At 40.5% G+C, this 21,723-nt stretch overlaps 1 protein-coding gene across 3 annotated transcripts in view; it reads left to right on the forward strand.

The window, feature by feature from the left end:
• COL15A1 (collagen type XV alpha 1 chain) overlaps positions 1–21,723 on the forward strand; it is a 150,456-nt gene that overhangs the window by 33,399 nt on the left and 95,334 nt on the right. For all 3 annotated transcript variants that reach the window (XM_074575712.1, XM_074575711.1, XM_074575713.1), the window contains exons 3-5: positions 13,715–14,262; positions 17,554–17,628; positions 18,072–18,167. In XM_074575712.1, the coding sequence (XP_074431813.1) occupies positions 13,715–14,262; positions 17,554–17,628; positions 18,072–18,167 (719 nt within the window). The remainder of the gene's footprint in view (positions 1–13,714; positions 14,263–17,553; positions 17,629–18,071; positions 18,168–21,723) is intronic.

Below are 21,723 nucleotides of genomic sequence, written 5' to 3' on the forward strand. Positions count from 1 at the left end.
AGCTATCTGACAGATCTAGCAGTGAAGCCTGTATAGGTCTATATGTGAGGAGTTATTCTGAACTTGTAGTATTGAACTTGTAGTATAAAGTACAAGTTATTGAACTTGTAGTATAAAGTCCCCGAAACATGGGTAATGTAATGTCCGAGGCTGCACGCATCTGAAGCTGGGTGAAACTAAAGTCACTACACTGATTTACTCCTATATGAATGGGGTGCAAAGTCTGAAACATTTATATCCAGCATCCATTAATAAGTTTTATGCTAAGTTCAAGTAGACTTATTTTTTTATTTCATTTTCCTTCTAAAGAAAACTTTTATGCTCTTCTTAATGAAGATAACAGTTCCCCTAATAGGTGCTTTGCAAAATATTTGTTTATGAAGTCCTGTACCTAAAATTGGATTTCCTTAGTTTACTGTTGCATAGGATAATGTGTGAGGTCCACAGTGGGAAATCTGTGGTTTGTAGGTAGTAAAAGCAGTTACTCCACTGAGATGAGGAAAGAGCCTGCTCTGTTTGCATTCAAGAGAAGAGCTGTAGGCATGTATTGAAGTGACGCATTGAGTTTAACCTGGTCTCAGAAGCAAACGAGGCATATATAATTGCAGCATGTGTCTGCGCAACAGTTTCTGAGTCTGCTTTGAGTCTGAGCTTGTATGCATCGAATCTGACAAAGACACAGAGGCCTGACAGCCATTAAGTTCTTACGGGTCTCATGGAACAGGAACACAGTAAGGGTGGGAAATGCTATTCGTGTCTCCACTGAGAGAGGTTCTGCTTGGAGAACCTTCAAATATGCACAAGATATTTTAAATGCTGGAAAAGCTTTAGTGAGTGCTTACCCTTTCCCAACAGCAGAATTCAATCACAAGACAAAATTCTAGTTAAAATAAGGCTTCAGCAATGCTGCTGCTCACAGCGGTTTCTTATTCATGGCCAGCTAATTTTCCTTCCACTAGAGTAAAGATAAAAGTGGTCAGCCAGCTCCTTCTCCACCCAAAACAGGTTATAGTACAGGTTTTTTCCAAGTTCAGTCTAAAGTGTCAGGAGAACATTAAACTAAATTGACAAAACTCCACCTGAATTTGTAAGCAAGATGAAAGTGCTTTTGTTTCTGTCATTGGGATCCGTTGGTAGGGGACAATTACTCAAAGAAATCTGTCCTGAGGTGAAAAGTAGCCCTTGAACAGCAGTTTTGTTCCTGTCCCAGCTTTCTCAGCCTGTTAAGTTTCAACGTGAAAGCTATAGCAGGTGAAGCTGGTCAGCATTTAGAAAACTAATGTTGTCACAAATTGAGAAAAAAATATGATGTAATCAACAAGGTGGTTCAGGCTTTTTGACCGAAGTGTATCTAAAGCAGCTTTTGGTGGGTCTGGTCCCTGGCTGAATTTGGCCCAGCAGCAGAGTGTCCTTTTGCAAATCGTACTCACCTATACTGTTTCTGACTGTGAAAGCTTTGTCTGGCCCTGGGCTGCCATTGGCAGTGTGGTGCGGGATGTCATAATTTGTACTAATGAATCAGTTTAAAACAAGAAGGTTTTTTACTTAGGACTTCACCCAGGATTTTAACTTAGGACTTTTTGTACCAGAAATGACATTTTTAAGATATTTTGTTTAATCCATTCAGTGCATTCACTGGGGAAATGAAAAAACGTGGGCATAATAAAAACATATGTGATTTACACTAAGATATAAAAATAGCTTAATGTAGCTCTTGGGAAATGAAATTCTTGGGAAAAGGAAGATGGAAGAAGTAGGATTACATTGGCTGGATTTTTTTTACTACATTTTTACTGGTGCATTCATGTTATAAAAGCATTTAGCTGTAAGAAGTATTAATGTCCCATAACAGACACATTTTTAGATTTTACTGTTCCCATATCATCTACATCACAATCATTTTTCAACTTCCCTGAATCCCCGCCCTTTATAATATCAAATCTATTAGCTACTAAATCCAATAGTGTTGAGAATATTTGAGAATATACTTAGAATGATAAAAAGCAATAATAAATGTCAGGTACATAAACTGAAGAACAATTATGAAAGGGATGCTCCTGGAAGACAAGAAAAGTCCTCCTAAGGACTTGAAAATAGAACTGTAGTAACAAAGTGTCGATTTCTGTTGCTTAACAGAAGAGAATGGATAGCTTCATCATCTGAGAGAGGAATACAATCCACCAAGTCTCAAAGTGCTGTGTGAGAGTCAAGGACGCATAAAAAAATCCTTTCGTTTTCATTATCTTAATAGGTCCATAGCCCTTGATGTCAACAACAGAAAAAAAAAAAACCACAAAAACCCCAATCCCCAGTTATTGCAATATTTTTATTTTTCTGTTCTGATCTAACCTGACTGTAATTAAGTGATTCCGCACTCAGATTAGTGGAAGGTCTCATAAAGCTTTGCCTAAAGCTCTGATGGTGTCCTATAGATGTATCAGCATCCATTACACAAAGGCCGTGCCAGACTGTAGAAGCTACACAAACACATCAGCTATTTGTTTCTCCCATGTCCCACACAAAGACTCCCTGCAGGTAGCCTTTCCTGCTGCATTTGGGATAACGCTTGCCCTTGGGTGTTCTTGGGTAGGCTTGAGGCTCTGCTTGCAAGATCACAGTCCACACAGCACACAAATTTGCCCTGAAGGCAAGCCTCACTTGACGTACAGGCTCTGGCTCTTAATGCTGTGGTAGAACAGATGTTGTGAAAGTAGTATGAGCGGGGAGCATGACATGTCTCCTCTTACAGCAGCACTAACTGTGCAAGTGATGGTCCGGAACAGGGTTTTCTGACAGGAGAAAGAATCCTGGGTCATTCACAGCGCCAGAGGAAAAGTGGAAAGGTGGGCTAAATTACTCATGGGAAACATAGGGAGGTGGTAGTATTTCCAATCATTTGAATGAGTTAAGAGATATGGCGTGGTAGGTGTGAAGAGGGAAAGAGCGTTTCTGGGTGAATGTTTCTGAATTTCATAGGGTGAATTGTAACCCACAGCTCCCATCTGCTCATCTCCTTCTTACGCCCTGGTCCAAGGACAGGACCTTGTAGTGGAAATGGTGGCTAGCAAAGACAGCAGGAGCAGCTGTAGGAGTTGCTGATTAACTGCTCTCTGTCCTGGCTTCCCATTAAATCTGTTTATAAAGCACAAGAATTTATATCTAGGTCAGTGTGCCAGACTTTGTCAGCGTCTTTAAATAGGCGTTCATTTTTCCACATTTGGGCAGAGACTCTCTGCTGGGATATACAAATGTTAAATCTAGGAAAGCGTCAGACATCTCTTCCAGTACTTTAAAAGAAAACTGTCCTCATCATCTTAGAAATACATATTTTGGCAATGAGGGTGTTGATCATGGCCTTGCAAGAATTTTCTCCCTTAAAATTCGAAATAAAAAGGGAGAGAGGGAAAGAGAAAACAAGGACAGCAATGTAATTCCCCCCCCCCCCCCCGAAAATAGACAGCAGGCTTAGTTTAATGTATTTTGTCTGATTTCCAAGGTCATTGGAAAGAAAAAGGGCAGGGTGATAATTCACATCTGTTTTGTTATGCACGTAATGGAAATTAGAACATATGCTAGTTTAGATTTAAAAGAGCACACAGAGCAGATGCTGACACTGGTGATTCATAAGCGATGTTCTCAGTTCCTAAACCAAAGCTCCAGTCTGGTTTATGAAGTGCTGCGTTGCTACCTAGTGGTGAAATGCAGAAGCTCCTGCTCTCCTGCTATCATTACATCTACCTGACCCTCCAGCTGGCAATGATATTGCTGATATCATAGTTTACACATTTACGCTGCACACAAATTTCATTCCATAAAGCCAGTGTCCAGCCTTGCCACGGGCACGTATTATTGGACTGTGTTTAGGAGGGTGGATGTCCTGGAAGCCTACTCTAATACACACACCTGCCCTCCCTGAACAAGGCTAGATGCAATAGCAGTTTTGCTTCGTTCTGAGTGCAAGAACTGCACAAAACCCATTTCAGTGCTGACTTTGTCACAGCAAAGTATTTGGGATATGGTTCTGTATTTCGTAAGTAACAGTAAAGTTGCTCAAACTTATACTTTTGTACAAGGTTTTGTTCTACCACCCTGTGCTGAATCCCTTTTCAGATGAGCTTCTCAGATGAGCTTCTGCTTATCCCAAGCCCTGTTGCTTCTGAGCCTCCAACCACCCTTCAAGACTTCAAGTTCTCCCGCATTGGTCTCTCTAATTCCACCCAGGACTCTGTTCCCTTCTTTTCATCCTGTTTCCCTATTCTTCCTGACACAGATACCAGCATAGCACCCCACACCTTTGTGCCCCTCTTCTGGCTAAGCCTCCCTCTCTCCTTCCCTGCTGCTGTTGCTGCTGTTTGTCCAAGTACCTTAGCCAGGATAATGGCTGAATGTATGGCCTTGAGATTGTCCCGTAACTCAGAGAAAGCCAAGTCGTGCAGCCTTTATCTTGAAAATATCCCTGTCACCTTCCAGAGCTTTACCATTCCTCCCACAACCAGGTGTTCAGAGAACGAAGGCACTACTCATCTATCCCATGTTTATGGAGAACTTGGTATAATTTTCTACAGATAACCTGATCAGGTCAGATCGAGTAATTTGATTCAACATCCAGCAAAGAAGGGTCCTTATTGTGATCTATTGAGTGTCAGCGTTGGACACAAAGAAACAGGAATTACAATACACTGCAATAAGAGGAGTTAGTTTTATGTTATGTTGCTGTGACTATAAATGCTGCTTGGTATCAGAGCAGCTATGGGTCAGGCATTTGGAGTTTTTTAGTATGTTAGCTTTCAGAAGAAGATTGGGGTATCACTTTCACAAAGCTGTGCCCCACTTTAGGGTTCTGTTTCAATATTCTGCCAGCTCCTGATCTATACATTTTTAAAGAGAATAAATATTGCAGGACCAAAGCTCACATCCATTCAAATTGATGAGGACACTTGTACTGACTTTAGAATCAGTAACAGGTTTCTGAGGAAAATCTGACTTTTTAAAAAAGGGTAGTGTTTAAAGAAAGCACTGTAAATCTAAGGTTCAGGCAAACTTATGGATCAGTTCTGATTCCTTCTTGATCTTAAAGATCCACAAAATGTTTTGCTGTGCTGCCATAACACATTTGAGGTAGTACTAGGGAGACAGATGCAGTAATGTGCTACTCCTGCTTTAAGAAGTAACTTCCACTAAGAAACATTTATTTCCCTGTGATAAATGATGTATTCTAGCAGAACAGGATTAAATGCACTTTTTGAAATTTAAATGCAAAGTATTATTTAGCAAATAGATTAACAGTTAGCAACTGTGAGAAAATACACAAAACCTTAACATTAAAAGGCTTTTGTTTTATATACAAGAAGCCATGTACACAAAAATGTATATGGAAGATCTTCCAGACAAGCAGTTAACGAAAGAAAAAAAAAAAATAATTAGTACAATATTAGATCAGAATCAGAAAAACTGAAAAAATGACTTGCATGGAAGACAAATTTTTTTTGGTTGATTAGCTTGAAAGCATTGTAATGAAATAAAGTTTCTCAAGGAAGATAAGATGGAAAAAAAAAGAAAACTCTTTTGTGCAATATTTAATTAACTGTATTTTGGTACGTGAACTACACACATTTTTGTCCGGTAGAGGGACAAATGATAATGACGTAAAAGGGGAGCTGGCAGTACGTGTTAGCACAAAAGAACGTCGGGCCTGATGTAGCGGGTCAGTAAGCACCGCGGCTCCTACTGACTGCCGCCTTGGCTTTGGGTGTGCGACACCACTAAAAAGAGCTTCCAAGGTTTCCTTCGGCAACTGGAAGAAAATGCTCCAGCCTTTAATACCAATATATCCTATCCGTGTTTTCCAACAGTGTATCAATTGCAGCTAGAAATGTGCTTAAACTGGGTAAGCAGGGCAAATGCTGTTTTTCCTGAGAGCAGCAACGATGCTAGCGTCTTCTATTTCACACAGCACATCTGGGACTGTGTGAAAATATTTCCTTTATTTTTTCCCTGGGCAATACTTGATTAATTCTTATTTTGTAGATGTGGAGATCCTTCTCTGCTTCATGTTATTGCAATAAATATTTCTTCTTAACTGCAAAATAAGTACCCTTTGGCAACAGGGAAGAAGAAATTTTCCTACTGCACCTCACAACTGCATCCAGTATAAAACAATGTTCTATTACAGTTACAGCATTTCTTTGAATGCAGAGTAGAGACAACATAGGCTGTGCATTGCACCATTGAGACAGAAATGGTTTATTTACCCTGCTGGAAAGAGGACTTAAAACCTAGGTTTATGATTATTTGGACTGGAAAAGGACAGAGAAGCAAGGTCAGCTTGGCTCAAGTTTACAGACACAGAAGTGCCTGATGTTGGCTACTCTGAGCCTGATCTGGTTTTGAAAGCCTTTGTAGAATATTGCTTTTATCTCATTGCCTTAAAAGAACATGAAAAGGAGCTGCCAGCAAGACTTGTGCAGTGGTGAACAGTGGTGACAGGAGGTGTTCTTTAACAGGATGCAAAGTCAGCTACTGTGGAGCAAATGGGCTTTTGTAAAAGCACGGGACAGGATTATAGACAGCAGCTCTGATGAAGAGTGTCTGAAGAAGAACAGGAGGAAACACTAGATGAACTTAAGTTATAAATTAAAAAGAAAGGGAGAGTAACAATTTCATTCAAAAGACAGCACTCTGGAGCCATCCAAGTCCACCCTTAACTGAGATAAAAACAGCTGCCATGATTTTAGCGACAGGGTGGTTGGCTTCTTACATTTAGCAAATAGCATCTGCTTAAGCATGCTATTCTGACTCTTTTATGTATCTGTTAAGGTCCATTAAACTAGAACAGAATTTGGCTAAATGTAGCAGCTGATATACCTGAATAATTGTGTTAAAAGGCATTTCTAGGTAAAAACATGGTAGATGAAATAAACGTGGCAATCTGTAAAATATCAGCTGAACAAATATTACTGCTAAAAATTAAGTGCTTAGGGCCAAATATTACAGTCTTTTATGTGCAACTTCATTCTTTGCATTCATGCAGTTGAGATGGTCCAGCTAACGCATCCGCTTACAGCAAGGAAGAGAACAGCAGTGTGTTTATTTTACGGTGGTGTGACACGGGTTGATCTCACCACACAGTGCTAATAATTTTCTTTTGCTCAAACGTCTTGACATCAATATTTCTCTTCTTTTTTTCGGACTTGGGCCTTTGGAGCTGTATGATTTAAAATGGGGCTAAGACGGGTAGTTCTGTCTATGTCAAGGACGAAAGCCTTCCCTTTGAACTCTGCTTCTGATACATCTTCTAGTGGTGAAACCAAGAACAAAAGTACACTGACAAACAGTGTCCTTATTGGTAACCCTGTAGCCTTTGACTCTGTTGTAGTAGGTTTCCTAAAGCCTGTGTGCTAGTATACTTTATAGTATACTATAAAGCTTATAGTATACTATATATAGTGTATATATTTTATAGTATACTATAAAGTTAGGTTGTGTGGGAGTGCAGTGTATTAGCCAGAAACAGGGGCTGTGGGTATTCCATGTTTCGTATGAGCTCTGTTAGACAACAGGAAATACAAATACTCCACTCCAGGTGTTCACAGTTCTCAGGTTTATAATTACTATTCGTAAGAAAGGTCCAGATTCTAATCATATTTCTGAAATAGCTTTTAATATAAACATGAAAGTTCCTGATAGCATTTAAAAAAAAAAAAAGACAGGTAAATTCAGTCTTTGTGATGGAGTTGCATACACATATAACAAGGCGTGTGTCACTTCACCTGCATTTGTTAAAAATGGGTAAACAAGTACATGGATCCAGTGACAAAGACACCGTTTGTCTAATGCAGAGACATCTTTCTGTAAAGACAACTAATGCATCTGAAAGAAGGCTCCTAACCTAAAAGTTACAAATGAGTGCATAACAAGCTAAATTATATGAATCTGGGCCTTTCTCTGCCTCTGCCTCCATTCCTGTTTACAAGACACAGATATTGATTTTCTTCTTTAATAATTAAAGCAAATGTAATAGACCTCCAAGCAGGTGGGTATTTTTCTTTCCCCTGTACTTTGCCCTTTGTGAGCAGCGGAAAGTATTTGGGATGCCACACGTTTGCGATTCCGCCCTGCCTAGTTCATGTGGGGTGAAGGTGAGGTACGTTTCCCTTGCCCTACACCTACCTGACAGCGATCTGGAGAAAAGTAGCACCATTTGGGGTCAGACGAGCACCAAAGCTGAAGTCACGATATCTGTCACTTCACAGCTCCGGTTTCAAAATGGGTCCCGCAAATGCCATTTCTGTGCAGGTCACTCAGTTTTTAGGAACTTCTCCAACTGCTGCCCTTCTACTGTCAACGTCGTATTTCTTTCTGGTCTCCTTTTCTGTCTAATGACTAAACCCTTTTCTTCCTACCTGTTTCTAAAGAGCTTTGCCTTTTTCTCCGGTCCATTTTGAGCTTCATGGTCTTCTATTATTATTGATTGCTGTGCTAAAGACACAATAGGGAAACCAGGTATCTTTCAATGCTAAAATGGTGGTTTGCTGTTCTTACTGTTACACTATTTTCAGCAGTGAAGCGATGAGGTAATTACATGCAAAAAATACAATTAAAAGAAGAGAAAAACCTCCACTGTTGTCACCTGCAGTCTTGAAGCAATCCATATATTGATTTACAGGATGATTTTTTACAACACACTGATACTTCTCAACTGGTCCCTGAAGCTGCTCAGTGGGAATCTCCAGCCTTCCACAAATCCTGTAGCAATTCCAACTGTAATGTACGGTAACAAATGGTAACAAATGCAAAGTAGAGCACCACTCATAACTCTAGAATTATAAAAAATACCATCCCAATTTATGGTATTCTGCTGCTTTCTTTTTTGAGACAAAATATAGCTAGTATTAAAGATCTTTCTGCGCCACACCTTCCGGCGTCCCAGGTCTAGGAAACATGGACATTTTCTGGTCTGGAATTGTGGTTGCTCCCCAACACCCCCTGGTTTAGTAGCAATACATGTTTGAAACAATGTTACGCTAGCGAAGCAGGCTGCTCTGGTGGCTTCAAGGTACTTAAAATACCACAGTGTTTACCTTTTGATTTAAGGGAATAAAAGGCCATTTTTATTCTAACACAACTGCAGCGGGGGGGGCGTGAATTTATCAGAGATAATTGAATGGGAGCAAAACTTGTGGCTGTAAGTCCATATTCTGCTTTTAACCGTAACTGTAGGTCCCAATAAATGCATTAAGATTGGGGATGAGCTCTAAGTACAGAAATTGGCTAGAAGATTCTTGTTTTGCCTTTCTGTACTGGATAGATGCAAGCTTCTGCCCCAGTCTCACTGAAGGTCAGATATTTGCTCAGCCTTCTCACTTGTTCTACTCAAAGAAAAATCCTGATTCTTCTTTACTGCCTTTTGCTGCCACCTTTTGCAAATATGTTTCATTTGTCTCACAGCCTATGCTAAAAGAGCGGCTGTTTGGGGCTCTGTGTGTTACTGTTTGGCATATGACTAGAAAACTGCAGCTAGACTGCAGCTCCACGTGCTGTGTGGGGAGAATTAACAGGATTTTTTTGCATGTGCCACATCTTCCTTTGAGAATGCAAAGTGGGAAATTACATTTCTATTCATTAGAATCACTTCTGGGATGCATCCTGCTATGCAAGACTGATAAGCTCATTGCTGGCCACCTTAGATATTCTCCGTCTGCTTTCTAGGTCACTTTTCCCATGGCTCTTTGGAAGTAGGTTTGGTATCTGCGTACAGATCCTATATTCTCCTTCAAGGTTGCTATTTTCTTTACCTTTTTGCTCTTGAGTAATGGCTTATGCATTTTATTTGTAGTTAAGGTTCCTTTATGTGTGTGTATGTGTGAATATAAAACATGACTCAATATTAGATTCACAATCAAAAACTCATTAGCTTTGTTTGGCCAGAAAAAAAAAAAAAAGCGTCCACTTTTCAAACTGCCAGGAAGGGGCAAAATCTATCAGGCAAAGCATTTAAATGTGTCTAAGGGAAATAGTTTCTGGATAAGGAGCTGGTTTTACTGTTTCTAAACATACCTTCTGTACTTTCTAAGAACACGTAAGGGAAATTGTTTCTGTATGGTGCACATCAGGCTTTTTTCCATTAATGAGTTCCCTTAGCAAGTAAGCGCCAAAGCTGAAGCACAGAGAAGGTGATAGATTAGAATTTATCTCATCTGAACTGCAACATCTTTGGCATGGGGAGAACATTCTACCATTTCTTTGCAAAGCCACAAGGATGATGGAAACCACTTTGGCAACACATAGCCCTGGACGGTACTGCGTGTGAATAACGAATACCAGAAGTATATTTTGGCTGCAGAACCTCTCTCTCGCTCCTTGTCAGGACCAGCTTGCCAGGTTTCAGAGCAAAGTGCAAGATTCATTTCTTTTGCCTGATTTTCATCAGGTATTTTAAGCAAAGTTTTTCAGTTCACTTTATTTGCAGTATTCAGGTGGACTGTTATACCTTTTCCATTTCTATTCCATTTGGATTTATTCAGCCTATATAGCTATTACCATTATGGTAACTAAGCTTAAAAATTGAAAGATATTTTATGAATCCACGCTGCACAAACATATACATTATGAAGGACTTGGGAATGCTTATAAATCATGGAACAAAGATTAGAAGTCATGTTATACCCAATAACTTTAAAATTATTCTCTACAGTAATTTTTAATTGTTTTGTACATTTTTGTTTCAAATTGCCAGCCTGGGGGAAGGTCACTGTCTCCCTTGAGAGATTAGATTGCAGGCGGAGAGATGGCATTGTCAGTATGGTTTTCCTCATATTAAGGGCATTTTCTCCTTTTCTCAGTTTAATTTCATCCCATGATCTTCCCTGTAAGAGAGGACTCAATGGGCACCCATCCTGTTATATTCTTGAAACCCCCAACCTCATGATGTGGGAGTGGCACACCAGTATCTTAACGAGAAAAAGATATGGTGAGAGCTGTGAGGTTAATTATCCAATTTCTCCTTCTTAGTGGTGAATTATCATGCCTGAACTGGCCAGCTAATACAAATACACACAGCTTGGAACCATCCTTTAGCACATACTGGAGCAGTGGAGGGATGTAAGTGTGCTACAGGTATCGGAGGCAGAAACAGGTTCTATGCACATGAGGAAGAACTTGAGGTATTCCAGGTTGGTAGGATGTACTGAGCTGCAATGAAAATAATGATGCAGGACACAGATCCTAGGAAACGAGGCCTTACAAGTTCTGAAGCAATGGCTGTTTTTAATTGCATGTGTACATCCCATGGTTTTTGTATGCAACCAGAAAACTTCAGCTCATCCCATGACTGGAGTGTATGGGCTGCTGGTAAAATGCCGGTCATCTCCGGGTGAAACGCATCAGAATCTGGGGATGACTTGGTTATCAACAAGTCGGCTGAGCCAGGAGCCAGCTCCACGTGTTTCATCACTGCTTACCTTTAGGCAGACTGGGAGCTTGTTTTCAGCTTCTGTAAGTACTCGTTCACAAAACAGGTTTGGGGACTGAGTCATACCTGTTTTTCCCAATGTACTTATAAGAAGATGGGCTGGTCCCCTGTAAGTGTTCCGCAGTGTTTGACTACCATAGGTGGCACCAGTTCTCTCCGTGTTGTGTTGAAAATTAAGTGACCATTGAGCAAGCCAACTTTGCTTAATGCTGTCTGGCGACATTGCCTTAGGGAACTTTCCTGAGGCAGAGGTACCATCCCAAGGAAGGGCTTTGGGAATACGAGCAGTGGAAGCCCTAGTGGATGCAAAGGGGATGCCCTGCGTAGGTGCTGTCGTGGTTCAGCCTCCGACGGCAACAAAGAACCACGCCGTCCCTCTCTCAACCCGCTCCCCCCCAGCCCCCCACGGCCCTGGGGGGAGAATGGGAAGAAAAAAGCAAAACTCGTGGGTTGAGACAAAGGCAGTTTAGCAGCACAGCAAAGGGCAGAAGAAAACACCACCAACGCCACTGGCAGAGGAAGGTACAAACACGGTGAGGTACCACCGCTCACCGGCCGCAGCCGGGACGCCCCCGCCCGCTCCCAGCGGCGACTTCCCGCCCCCTCCCCCGGCAGCTCCCGGCTCCAGACTGGGCATGGCTCGCACTGCATGGGATACCTTTGACCCTGCCGGAGCCTGGGGAGAATTAAAGTTATCTCACTGGAACCAGGACAGTGCAAAGAAGTACCACCCCACCACAGATACTCTTCCAGACCTGTTATTTACACCTGCTGTGGTAGAAGGGGGAAAAACGAAGTATGAGACACAAATTCCAGCTGTTCTTAGTGAGATTTCAGGACTGTTTGCCTCATCTGTACTGTTCTACCACAAGATGTCTCTTCTCCATGCTGGTTTTTTTATCTGATGGAATTAATCTGAGAAGCATAGTAGACTGGTGTGTGAGGTAGATAAAGAAAGGAGCTGCAAGACAGTGGTTCCACATACATCCTTTCTTTTACCCAGGATCTGAAGGTTTTCAGCGAAGAAGAATGTAGAGAGAGACTAGGATGCATTTGATCAAGAAAGCAATTGTAAAATCTCACTTTCTTGGATCATGGAGATCTTTTTTCATGTCTGCTGAGAAAGCCGTCAGTTACTTAGTCATGAACTGGAGTTTATGAGTGATTACACTTTTACATGATGTAGCTACGTTAAGACATACCCTAGCACTTTGTTTGCTTCTGCATAACATAAATATCCTCAAAAGGGAGAAAATGTACACCAGTAAGAAGAATTGAAACTTTTAGATAAAATGAGACGCTAAATCTAAAGTTAGAAGAGATTGCAAAAGGAGGAAAGGCTTTAGATTGAAGTGGGGCTCTGTACATATTCAGATCTGAATCACTCATTATGATCAAAAATTGCTTTTCTTTTTGCTTGTTTTTATTTCTCTGAATGAAAAAATTGGTAGAAGTTGTGTTCCTGGTAAGCTGCTAGAGTATGCCTTCCCAAGGCTCTAGTTAAAATTGGATGTAGATACTTAGCTGTTGTCATTGCTCCTTCATTGTCAGGAAGGAGTTGCTTCTCTGGGCACATTTGGCAGAGATACTTAATTTTGTGTGTTTGACAAAGCAAAAATATTCTCCTTCAAAACTGAATTTTGATTGCTGAATAGTATTTTTTATGTACACAGTACAACTAAGGAGATAAATCTGAGAATAAGGGCATAAATAAAATCTAACATCTGTTGTAGAAGCAGGTAACTGCAAAGAATAAAGCAAATCCATTGTAATTTTTATCCTCTGTTTGTGAAGCTGTGTCACGTTGCTTGTAGAGAACTCTTTGCTGTCTTCTTAATTTGTGAGGATAAAGGATCACAGTTTATTTGAGAAAACAAAAGGTTGCTCAGTCTTCGCTGAATCCACTCTGCAAGAACATTCAGCACTTTTCTTTGTAGTTTATGGACAGCTGAAGTAAAATATAGGTTGTAGGAACTACTTGTTACCACTCAATTTTGCCAAATGTTTACGTGCACCTTTTTGTGGTATATGAGTAACCTCAAGCAGTCAAAGGACAAAGAATGACACGTGTACTTAGCTAGATGTGTTTAAGCACTAACTGAACTGGGGCCTAAAGTATTAGAAGTGTATTACTGGTTTTATAACACTGCATTACAGATTTTAAGGCCTTTCTTAAATGATTTAAATTAAAGGGACCATGCACCTCAAGAATAAATAACATGTTTTTTCTCACACACTTTACAGAACAAGGCTCAAAAGGACATCTTGACCTCACGGAGTTAATAGGAGTTCCTCTTCCTCCTTCCGTCTACTTTGTCACTGGCTATGGAGGGTTTCCAGCTTACAGCTTCGGTCCAGATGCTAACATCGGTCGATTGACAAGTGCTATAATACCATTGCCTTTCTATAGAGATTTCTCTATCGCAGTTACAGTGAAACCAAATAGTGATCGCGGAGGAGTGCTATTTGCAATAACAGATGCCTTCCAGAAAACTATTTACCTGGGAATGAGACTTTCACCGGTTGATGACAGCACCCAGAGAATAATTATGTACTACACAGAGCCTGGGTCCCATGTCTCCCGAGAGGCTGCTTCATTTAAAGTGCCAGTGATGACTGACAGATGGAATAGGTTTACAGTGACTGTTCAGGGGAGTTATGTTGCTTTGTTCATGGACTGTGAAGAATATCAAAAAGTTCAGTTTCAAAGGTCAGCTCAAGCCTTGGTATTTGAATCTGGCTCTGGGATATTTGTTGGTAATGCAGGAGCCACAGGACTGGAAAAGTTCACAGTAAGTACTGATAAACTCACATGCCTCGGTGTTTTATGCATGTACTCTCTACCCAAGAAAGTCTGCTTACAATGATTTTATCCCAAATGGGGTTGCAAATTATATAGCTTGTATTTTCCATGCCTGGCTAGGGTTCAGGCAGTGCAGATAGATACATAAACTCTGGCTTAAAATGCAAATGTTCCTGGAACCTCAGAATTTTACTAATGGTCCACATATTAAGCTCAATGCTCAGTTTGAATACTAGGAATTTCAAAGTAAATATATCACATAATTTTATATGGCCTTTTTATGATGGGAAGACTCTCCATTTCTTTAATTTGAAGCTTATCACATGCTTTAGAAAAATAGAATGGACCGAAACCACTACTACAGGGCTCCCAAGCCTTCTTAGGTTGGGTGCAGGCATCCTTCCTGCTGCATCCTGACTGGAATTCTCAGCCATTGATGTTCCAAATGGAAATGTGAAAGCTGCCAATATTCCTGAGATTGACTCAGTGGCAAACTGAAAGGGAAATGTCACTCCTCCTGTCTTGTTTTTGTACTTCCCTTGTACTTCAAAACTTGTACAGTATTTTGTGAGATTAATATCTCTTTCCCTAAATTAGTAATCCAGCAGCGCAAAACCGAGTGAATCCTTTGCTTTAGAGAAAAAATCAAATATCTTTCCAAAGTTTAGGTGTACTGGCAGATTGTGAGCTCCTTTTGGTAAACAACAAGGATAATGTGCTTTTACAAATTATCTGACTAGCCTTAGCACCTAGAATTACAGGAACATATTGATTAGCAGCAAATAAGTGGTGGAAAGGGATACGCCGGAAAACTGCCTGCTGGCACTACCTTTTCTTAAACAGATGGGATGCCTGGAGTATTGAGGATGCCTGATTAGTAAGTAGGAATCAGAAACATTGGAGGAAATTAGACCACTTTGGTATCCCACCTGGAAAACACGTATGTGATGATCAGTTGCTAAGATTATCACCAATAAATGTGTAAATACGGTGACAGGAATGCATGGTGGGTTACGCTCTAAGGCATTTCCACTGAAATAGGCTGTTCTGTATGCTATATCAAGTACATGCATTTCAGCCAATATTGTGGTTGCTTCAGTACTATTAATTATGACGTATACTCTAGGTCTTGTTGCCTTTACTTCTTCATACATCATATGTCACAATTGCTTTAGGGTAGAAAAACTAAGTGGTTGATTCCTCCTGAAGCTCTGTTTGTATGATAAGAACAGTTTACTTTGATTGCCCGAAACAGAAACAATTCACCGCAAATGAGTGTATGTCGGTTGCTGGTTTGCTCTGGCTAATGGGAATTCGTGAGTCTAAGACTCTGTTTGCCAGACGCAAAAGGACATAACTGTCATCATATTTCATGGAAACAAAAGGAAATTCTAGCCCTGGTGCTTGTAAAGAAAAGTAGAAACCAGACAACAACCAAATATAGCTGAATCAGTGACGATGCCAGATTCTGCAAACGAGCTTTAACAGGAAAGGCAGCAGCAGGCACGAGACTCACAGGGGGGACTACAATGCCTCACACCTACCGCCCCTACTATGGCAGACTTGGCCATGACTTTCCAGGTCGGAATAATTGGCTAGCAGCAACACTTGGGAAACATTAGGCCTCTCCATTTTGCTTTCTTCACCATGCAGGGCCGCACATTAGAGCAAGAGGAGAAAAATATGTTCTCCAAATGTGATTCACTCATACTGTGAAAACAAAGCATCCCTTCCAAGAGACTCCTTAAGTGTCTGGTTGTGCCTCCTTTCACGTATAATTTTTCAGCAAACTGTTTGGTTTAGTCTGACGTGGTACAATATCTGAGTTGCCCATTATTAAGTTTTGAGAGAAATAGGATGGTTCAGTTCACTGAGCTGTTTTCCCAGATTGCCTACAAACTCGGGAGATACCAACTGCATGAATTTCATGGTCTTTGAAGATACAGAAATTAGAGGATCATTAAGGACAGAATCTCAGATTTTGTTCCTTCCCGAAATATTCTAGAAGCGACCAGAAATATTGCATCAAAAGTACTTCCTAGCTCAGAACTCCCCAATGCTTCTAGGACAGGGAGAGAGGACTGCTGCAGAGAGGAAAGAGCGAGCGGGAAGTCAGACATAGCAGTCTGTACAACTGGTAGCTACTCCTCCCCTGGAGTTTGCATTTTTTGGTGGCATTAAGTACCAGCAAAGTATATGACTTGTCTCAGCAGTTGTTGCAGTTTTCCTTACTGAGACTCGGGCTTTCTACACCCGTGAGTGAGCAGATGTGCCGTGTGTGGTAGCGCTCAGCAGACAGAGCACAACCAAGATACTGTTGGATGCGGTAAATGTTCTAGCTCCTTGAGGAGAAGTCACTGGACTGAGAAGTATTCTGTGTCTGTCTAGAGATAAAGACTAAATCTGTCAGCTTCTTCAGGCTCTTTTCTACACAAAAATACAAAAGCAGAGAAACAAAATGCAGTCAGCAAAACCGGAAGAGGCAGATCATGTGTGTTAGGTCAGATGGCTTTTGATTTGAATACCCATCTTTTTGGCCTACATGTGCATCACGCCTAACTCTGTGAGACCTCATAACAAGGGGAACATTCCCCACGTGGTTCTTACATCACTTTGAGTCTTTGTAACCTAAGAAACAGGACTTAAATGTTTAAAATGAGATTGTTGCTGCCACTTCAGCATGTCACACTGAGAAATACCATTTGTAACCCCGAAAAAAGAAACATTTGTTGTCGTAAAATCCATCTCCTTTCTTCTGGCTTGGAAAAGTTTTAAGCTGGTTTCTCCCTGATCGACTTCGTCACTTATCGATACTTCCATCCCATCCTTTGTCTCCATTTTTAGGGGTTTTCATATACCATTTTTGAAGCTGTGGTGCACTTCTTAACTAGAAAAAACAGACATTGCTTTACAGACTCTAGGACATAATCTTGGCTAGATCTTTCAGTTGGGGCACTAACAATTCAGTGTGGCAATTGTATTGTCATTAGGAAACAATTGTCATTGTATTCTGGCAGCTTTATCTTTTTCTACATTTTGCAACAGGAAAATGGAAGAACATACTTACATTTTAAAACTGGGCTTATTGTTACAAAATTTTTGCTTCAGGTCATTTTCCAAGCAAATCAGAATAAAATCTGGATTTTTTTGTTGATTTGTTTAGTTCCCAACCCTCCATACACACACCCTCCCCCCTTACTGCCCCCCCCCCCCCGCCCCCACCTTTACACATGCTACTTAAAATATTACTTTCTTGACCTGTTTCTCTTGTTTCATGTAGGGCTCAATTCAACATCTGACAATTAAATCTGACCCAAGGGCTACTGAAGATCATTGCGAAGATGATGATCCTTATGTGAGTATTCTTATAAACAGTTCTTTATCTATCCTCAGTGCTTCAGAGATTTCAAAGTCATTTGCCTTAGACGCTTTTTATCAGACTAAATGTAGTATTTATTCTTGGGAACATACTATCATACTTAAAACTATCTTCGTGTGGGAATCTCCTTTTTTGACTACACGGCCCCTAAAACTGTGATTTTTCAAAAAGCATCATTTTCTTTTGTCTATAACACCTTTGAGAAAATGAACTATGACTTTTATTTTTGTGAAGGGTCATTTTCATAAAATGCTCTAAGTAGTGGAATAAGTTAACATCATAATGACACTGAGGCTCCAGCAACTAAAAAAAAATTTTAAAAAAGTTTTTTTCTGCATTGAAGTAGACAGTTCCTTGGAGATCATGCTTTTTTCCCCCTGACTTTTATGAACTTGCTATCATGATTGGGTTTTGCACAGGCTTCAGGGGACACCAGTGGCAACGGCAGCATTCAAGAACATGAAGGTATTTCTGAGACACAAGAAGTCCTTGCACCTTCTCATCTTCCTATAAGGGTAAATTTATTTTATTTATTTGCTTTACATTTCTGGTTTGATATCACTTTTTTAGATAGTAAAGTCTGCATTTTGTCACTAGTTTTTCATATGTGGCAACTTCCAAAGGCACCTGTGAGAGCACCGTGTGCCCATCCATAAGAATGACTGCACTGTGCTGGATCAAAAATCTTGTACATTTGACAACAATCAGCAACCAGTACTTTGGGACCAGTATAATAACAGATTAGGAACATAAATATGACACTTACCAGGAATACTCTTCCACTCTGCAACAATTTCCGTATCAGGAAATGCTTCAGCCAGGAGTGTATCTGTTTGTGTTTAGTGGACCTCAGCTGACTTTTTCACCCTTTAATTTCTTGCTTTGTTTATTTTAACCTACAGGAATTTTACCATCCTCAGCTTCCTGCTGCAGAGTGACTTTGCTTATTTAATGAGATGTTTTGTGAAGGGCTTGCACCTTTTTCTTGCCCTTCTGAACGTGCTAACTGAACATGCAGCTCTCATTTGGTGGTTAGTCTACTGGAAGACAGAGTAAATTTTAACTCTTCCATGGTCAACATGAATGTAAAAAACTTTTTTTTTTCTGCTATAGCTTAAAATTCTCTGAGCACTGTTTTTACAACTTAGTTGTGCTCTTGATGTGTTTGAAAAGAAATTTATTGTTAATTTTTATGACTTTTACATATAGCTCATCAAACTCTTTTTGGCCTGCCTTGTTTTTCACAGAACCACAGACTAGCTGTGTTTGAAAGGGAGCTCTGAAGATTATTCTGTCCAACTGCCTTCTCAAAGCAGAGTCAAGTACAAGCAGGTTGCTCTGTGAGCAGGTTGCTCAGTGCCAGTGGGTTTTGGATATCTCCCGGGATGGAGACTCTACTGCCTCTCTGTTCCAGTGTAGTTTTTTTCTGACGCAGAAATGGAATTTCTTGGATTTTAATTTGTGTCCATTGTCTCTTTTCCCTTCACTGTCTACTACTGAGAAAGGTCCGTCTCTGTCTTCTTTACTCCCTCCTATCAGGATTTTGTACACATTGGTAAGATTGCTCAGAGCCTTCTCTTCATGGGTCAGTCCTTGCTCTCTTATCTTTCTTCTCTTATCTTCCTCTTATAGGTCAAAAGCCCTACTTCCTTAATGATCTACATGGTCCTTTGATGGACTTGGTCCAATATGCCTGGTGAGCCCAAACCTGGTCACGGTACTCAACATGAGGGTCTCAGCTGTATTTCTTAATACAGAAAGATCACCTCCCTCAACCTGCTGGTGATACTCTTCCTTACGCAGACCAGGATGCTGCTGGCCACCTTTGCCACAAGGGCACATTGCTGTCTCTTCTTCCACTTGTCTACCAGCATCCTTTCCTGCAAAGTTGCTTTCCAGCCAGTTGGCCCCCAGCCAGCACTGCTGCATGGGGTAGTTCCTCCCCAGATGCAGGACATGCGTTTTACTTTGCTGAACTTCGGGACATTCTTGTCTGCTTATTTCTGCAGCCAGCTGGGGTTCTTCTAAATAGCAGTGAAATCACCTGGTGCCTTGATGACTCCTCTCCATTTTGCATCACACAACACAAAATTTAACCCACAAAATCTTATTATGCTTTCTCTTTTTCTCATTTGGATACAACTGCAGCTGATTCAAGAAGGATGTCTAACTTCTCTAGTCTATCCAGAAAAAAATAAATTCTTTTAGATTTTGCTTTTTCTGTTTAATAATCTTTGTAATTACTACACTGTTAAAAATTACACACAACAATAGTAGAATTTTTTGGCTTTTATTCCTCCTTTTGCAGGATGTCATGGTTTAAGCCCAGCTGGGAACTAAGCACTACACAGCCGCTTGCTCACTTTTGCCCAGTGGGATGGGGGAAAGAAGTGGAAGGGTAAAAGTCAGAAAACTCGTGGGATGAGCTTAGGTAAAGCAAAAGCCCTGCATGCAAGCAAAGCAAAATAAGGAATTCATTCACTGCTTCCCATGTTCAGCCATCTCCAGGAAAACAGGGCTCCACCACGCGTAATGGCTGCCTGGGAAGGCAAAAACTCCATGAGTCCAAATGTGTCCCCCCCTTCTTTCTTTTTCCCCCAGCTTTATATACTGACCATGATGTCATATGGCATGGAACATCCCTTCAATCAGTTGGGGTCAGCTGTCCCCGCTGTGTCGCCTCTCAATTCCTTGTGCACTCCCAGCCTACTCGCTGGTGGGGTGGTGTGAGAAGCAGAAAAGCACCGCTCAGCAATAACGAAAACTTCCCTGTATGATCAACACTGTTTTTAGCACAAATCCAAAACATAGCCTCATACTAGCTACCACGAGGAACATTAACTCTATCCCAGCCAAAACCAGCACAGAAGAATGTTATTTCTCTGGATAATACCAGCATATTATTCACTGTTGCAGAGTACAAAAGGTAGAAAATTTCTATTTTAATGAGCAAGTGTTCTTGTCACACTGCTAAAAAATTGGTAACACATCCATGATTTGCATGAACAGGAACCTAGAAGTGTAATAGCTATTGTTCATCACTATATACCACTCCCAGGGAGTAAAAATGTGACAGTTTTCTTTGATTTTCCAAACATATATCAGTCTTGGGTGCCAGCAATGTCACACCTTTTTCAGAAGACCAAGAAGTTGCCTAGAGTTAATTGGAATGCCATAATTAAGCTAGAATCAATGCCCAGAAGGAAAAATGTCACAGCAAAAGTAGTATATCATATAATTTATCATTTGGTAATGATGAAGTTGTGGTTGTCATAAATGAAGAGGCAAAGTATTCCTTTCCCTGATGCACCTCTCAAAGACACACTTGCTCTATCAATGATTATATCATTGCAAACATTTTTCCATTCAGCTCTAATACTTTCACTCACTTTATTTTAATTTCTCCACAAATTATTGTCTGTTTTGATGTTATTTTAATTTTCTTGTTAAAACATTTTTAAGATTGTCTGGGAAACTGAACCAGGCTTTAAGTACAGAAGTAATTTTCTCTGAAGCGCTACACCACAGTGTTAGCAAAGCAAATACGTATATATGGCAGATTACCACCCGTAGGCAACAAGAAAGACAGAAGCCTTTTCATAGCTCTTTTTTGTTCTACAGACACTTTTTTGGTGGCAGATTGTTCATTTCTTGGACTGGTAGAAACAAGCTTCATTGTGTCTGTGTGCAGCACCGGTTACTACTACAGTAACTCTTTGTAAGAGCCATAGGCTCATACAGAGAACTTATAGGCTGAGTCATAGGTTTCTGAGTCAACTAATCATGAGCCTGAAAGGCAAGTAAATGACTATTTTTTTCAAAATGCAAGAACATAATGTGAAAGTATTTCCTTGGATCACATAGGTATTTTTTTCTAAAATGCCTGGGAACTTCAAAAGGCCGTACCAGCATGTCAGTAAATATGTAGTCTTCTGTAGCAAAATGTTTAATGCTATTGCCAAATTAGAAATGTCTAAATACAAATGACTCATGGTATTTGTATGCCTTTCAGAGTGACTGCCCATGGAGTTCTAATGGGTTTATTCTTTAGAAATATCAAGCATGAGACAG

Source organism: Larus michahellis, chromosome 2, assembly GCF_964199755.1.
Source record: "Larus michahellis chromosome 2, bLarMic1.1, whole genome shotgun sequence".
NCBI lineage: Eukaryota > Metazoa > Chordata > Aves > Charadriiformes > Laridae > Larus > Larus michahellis.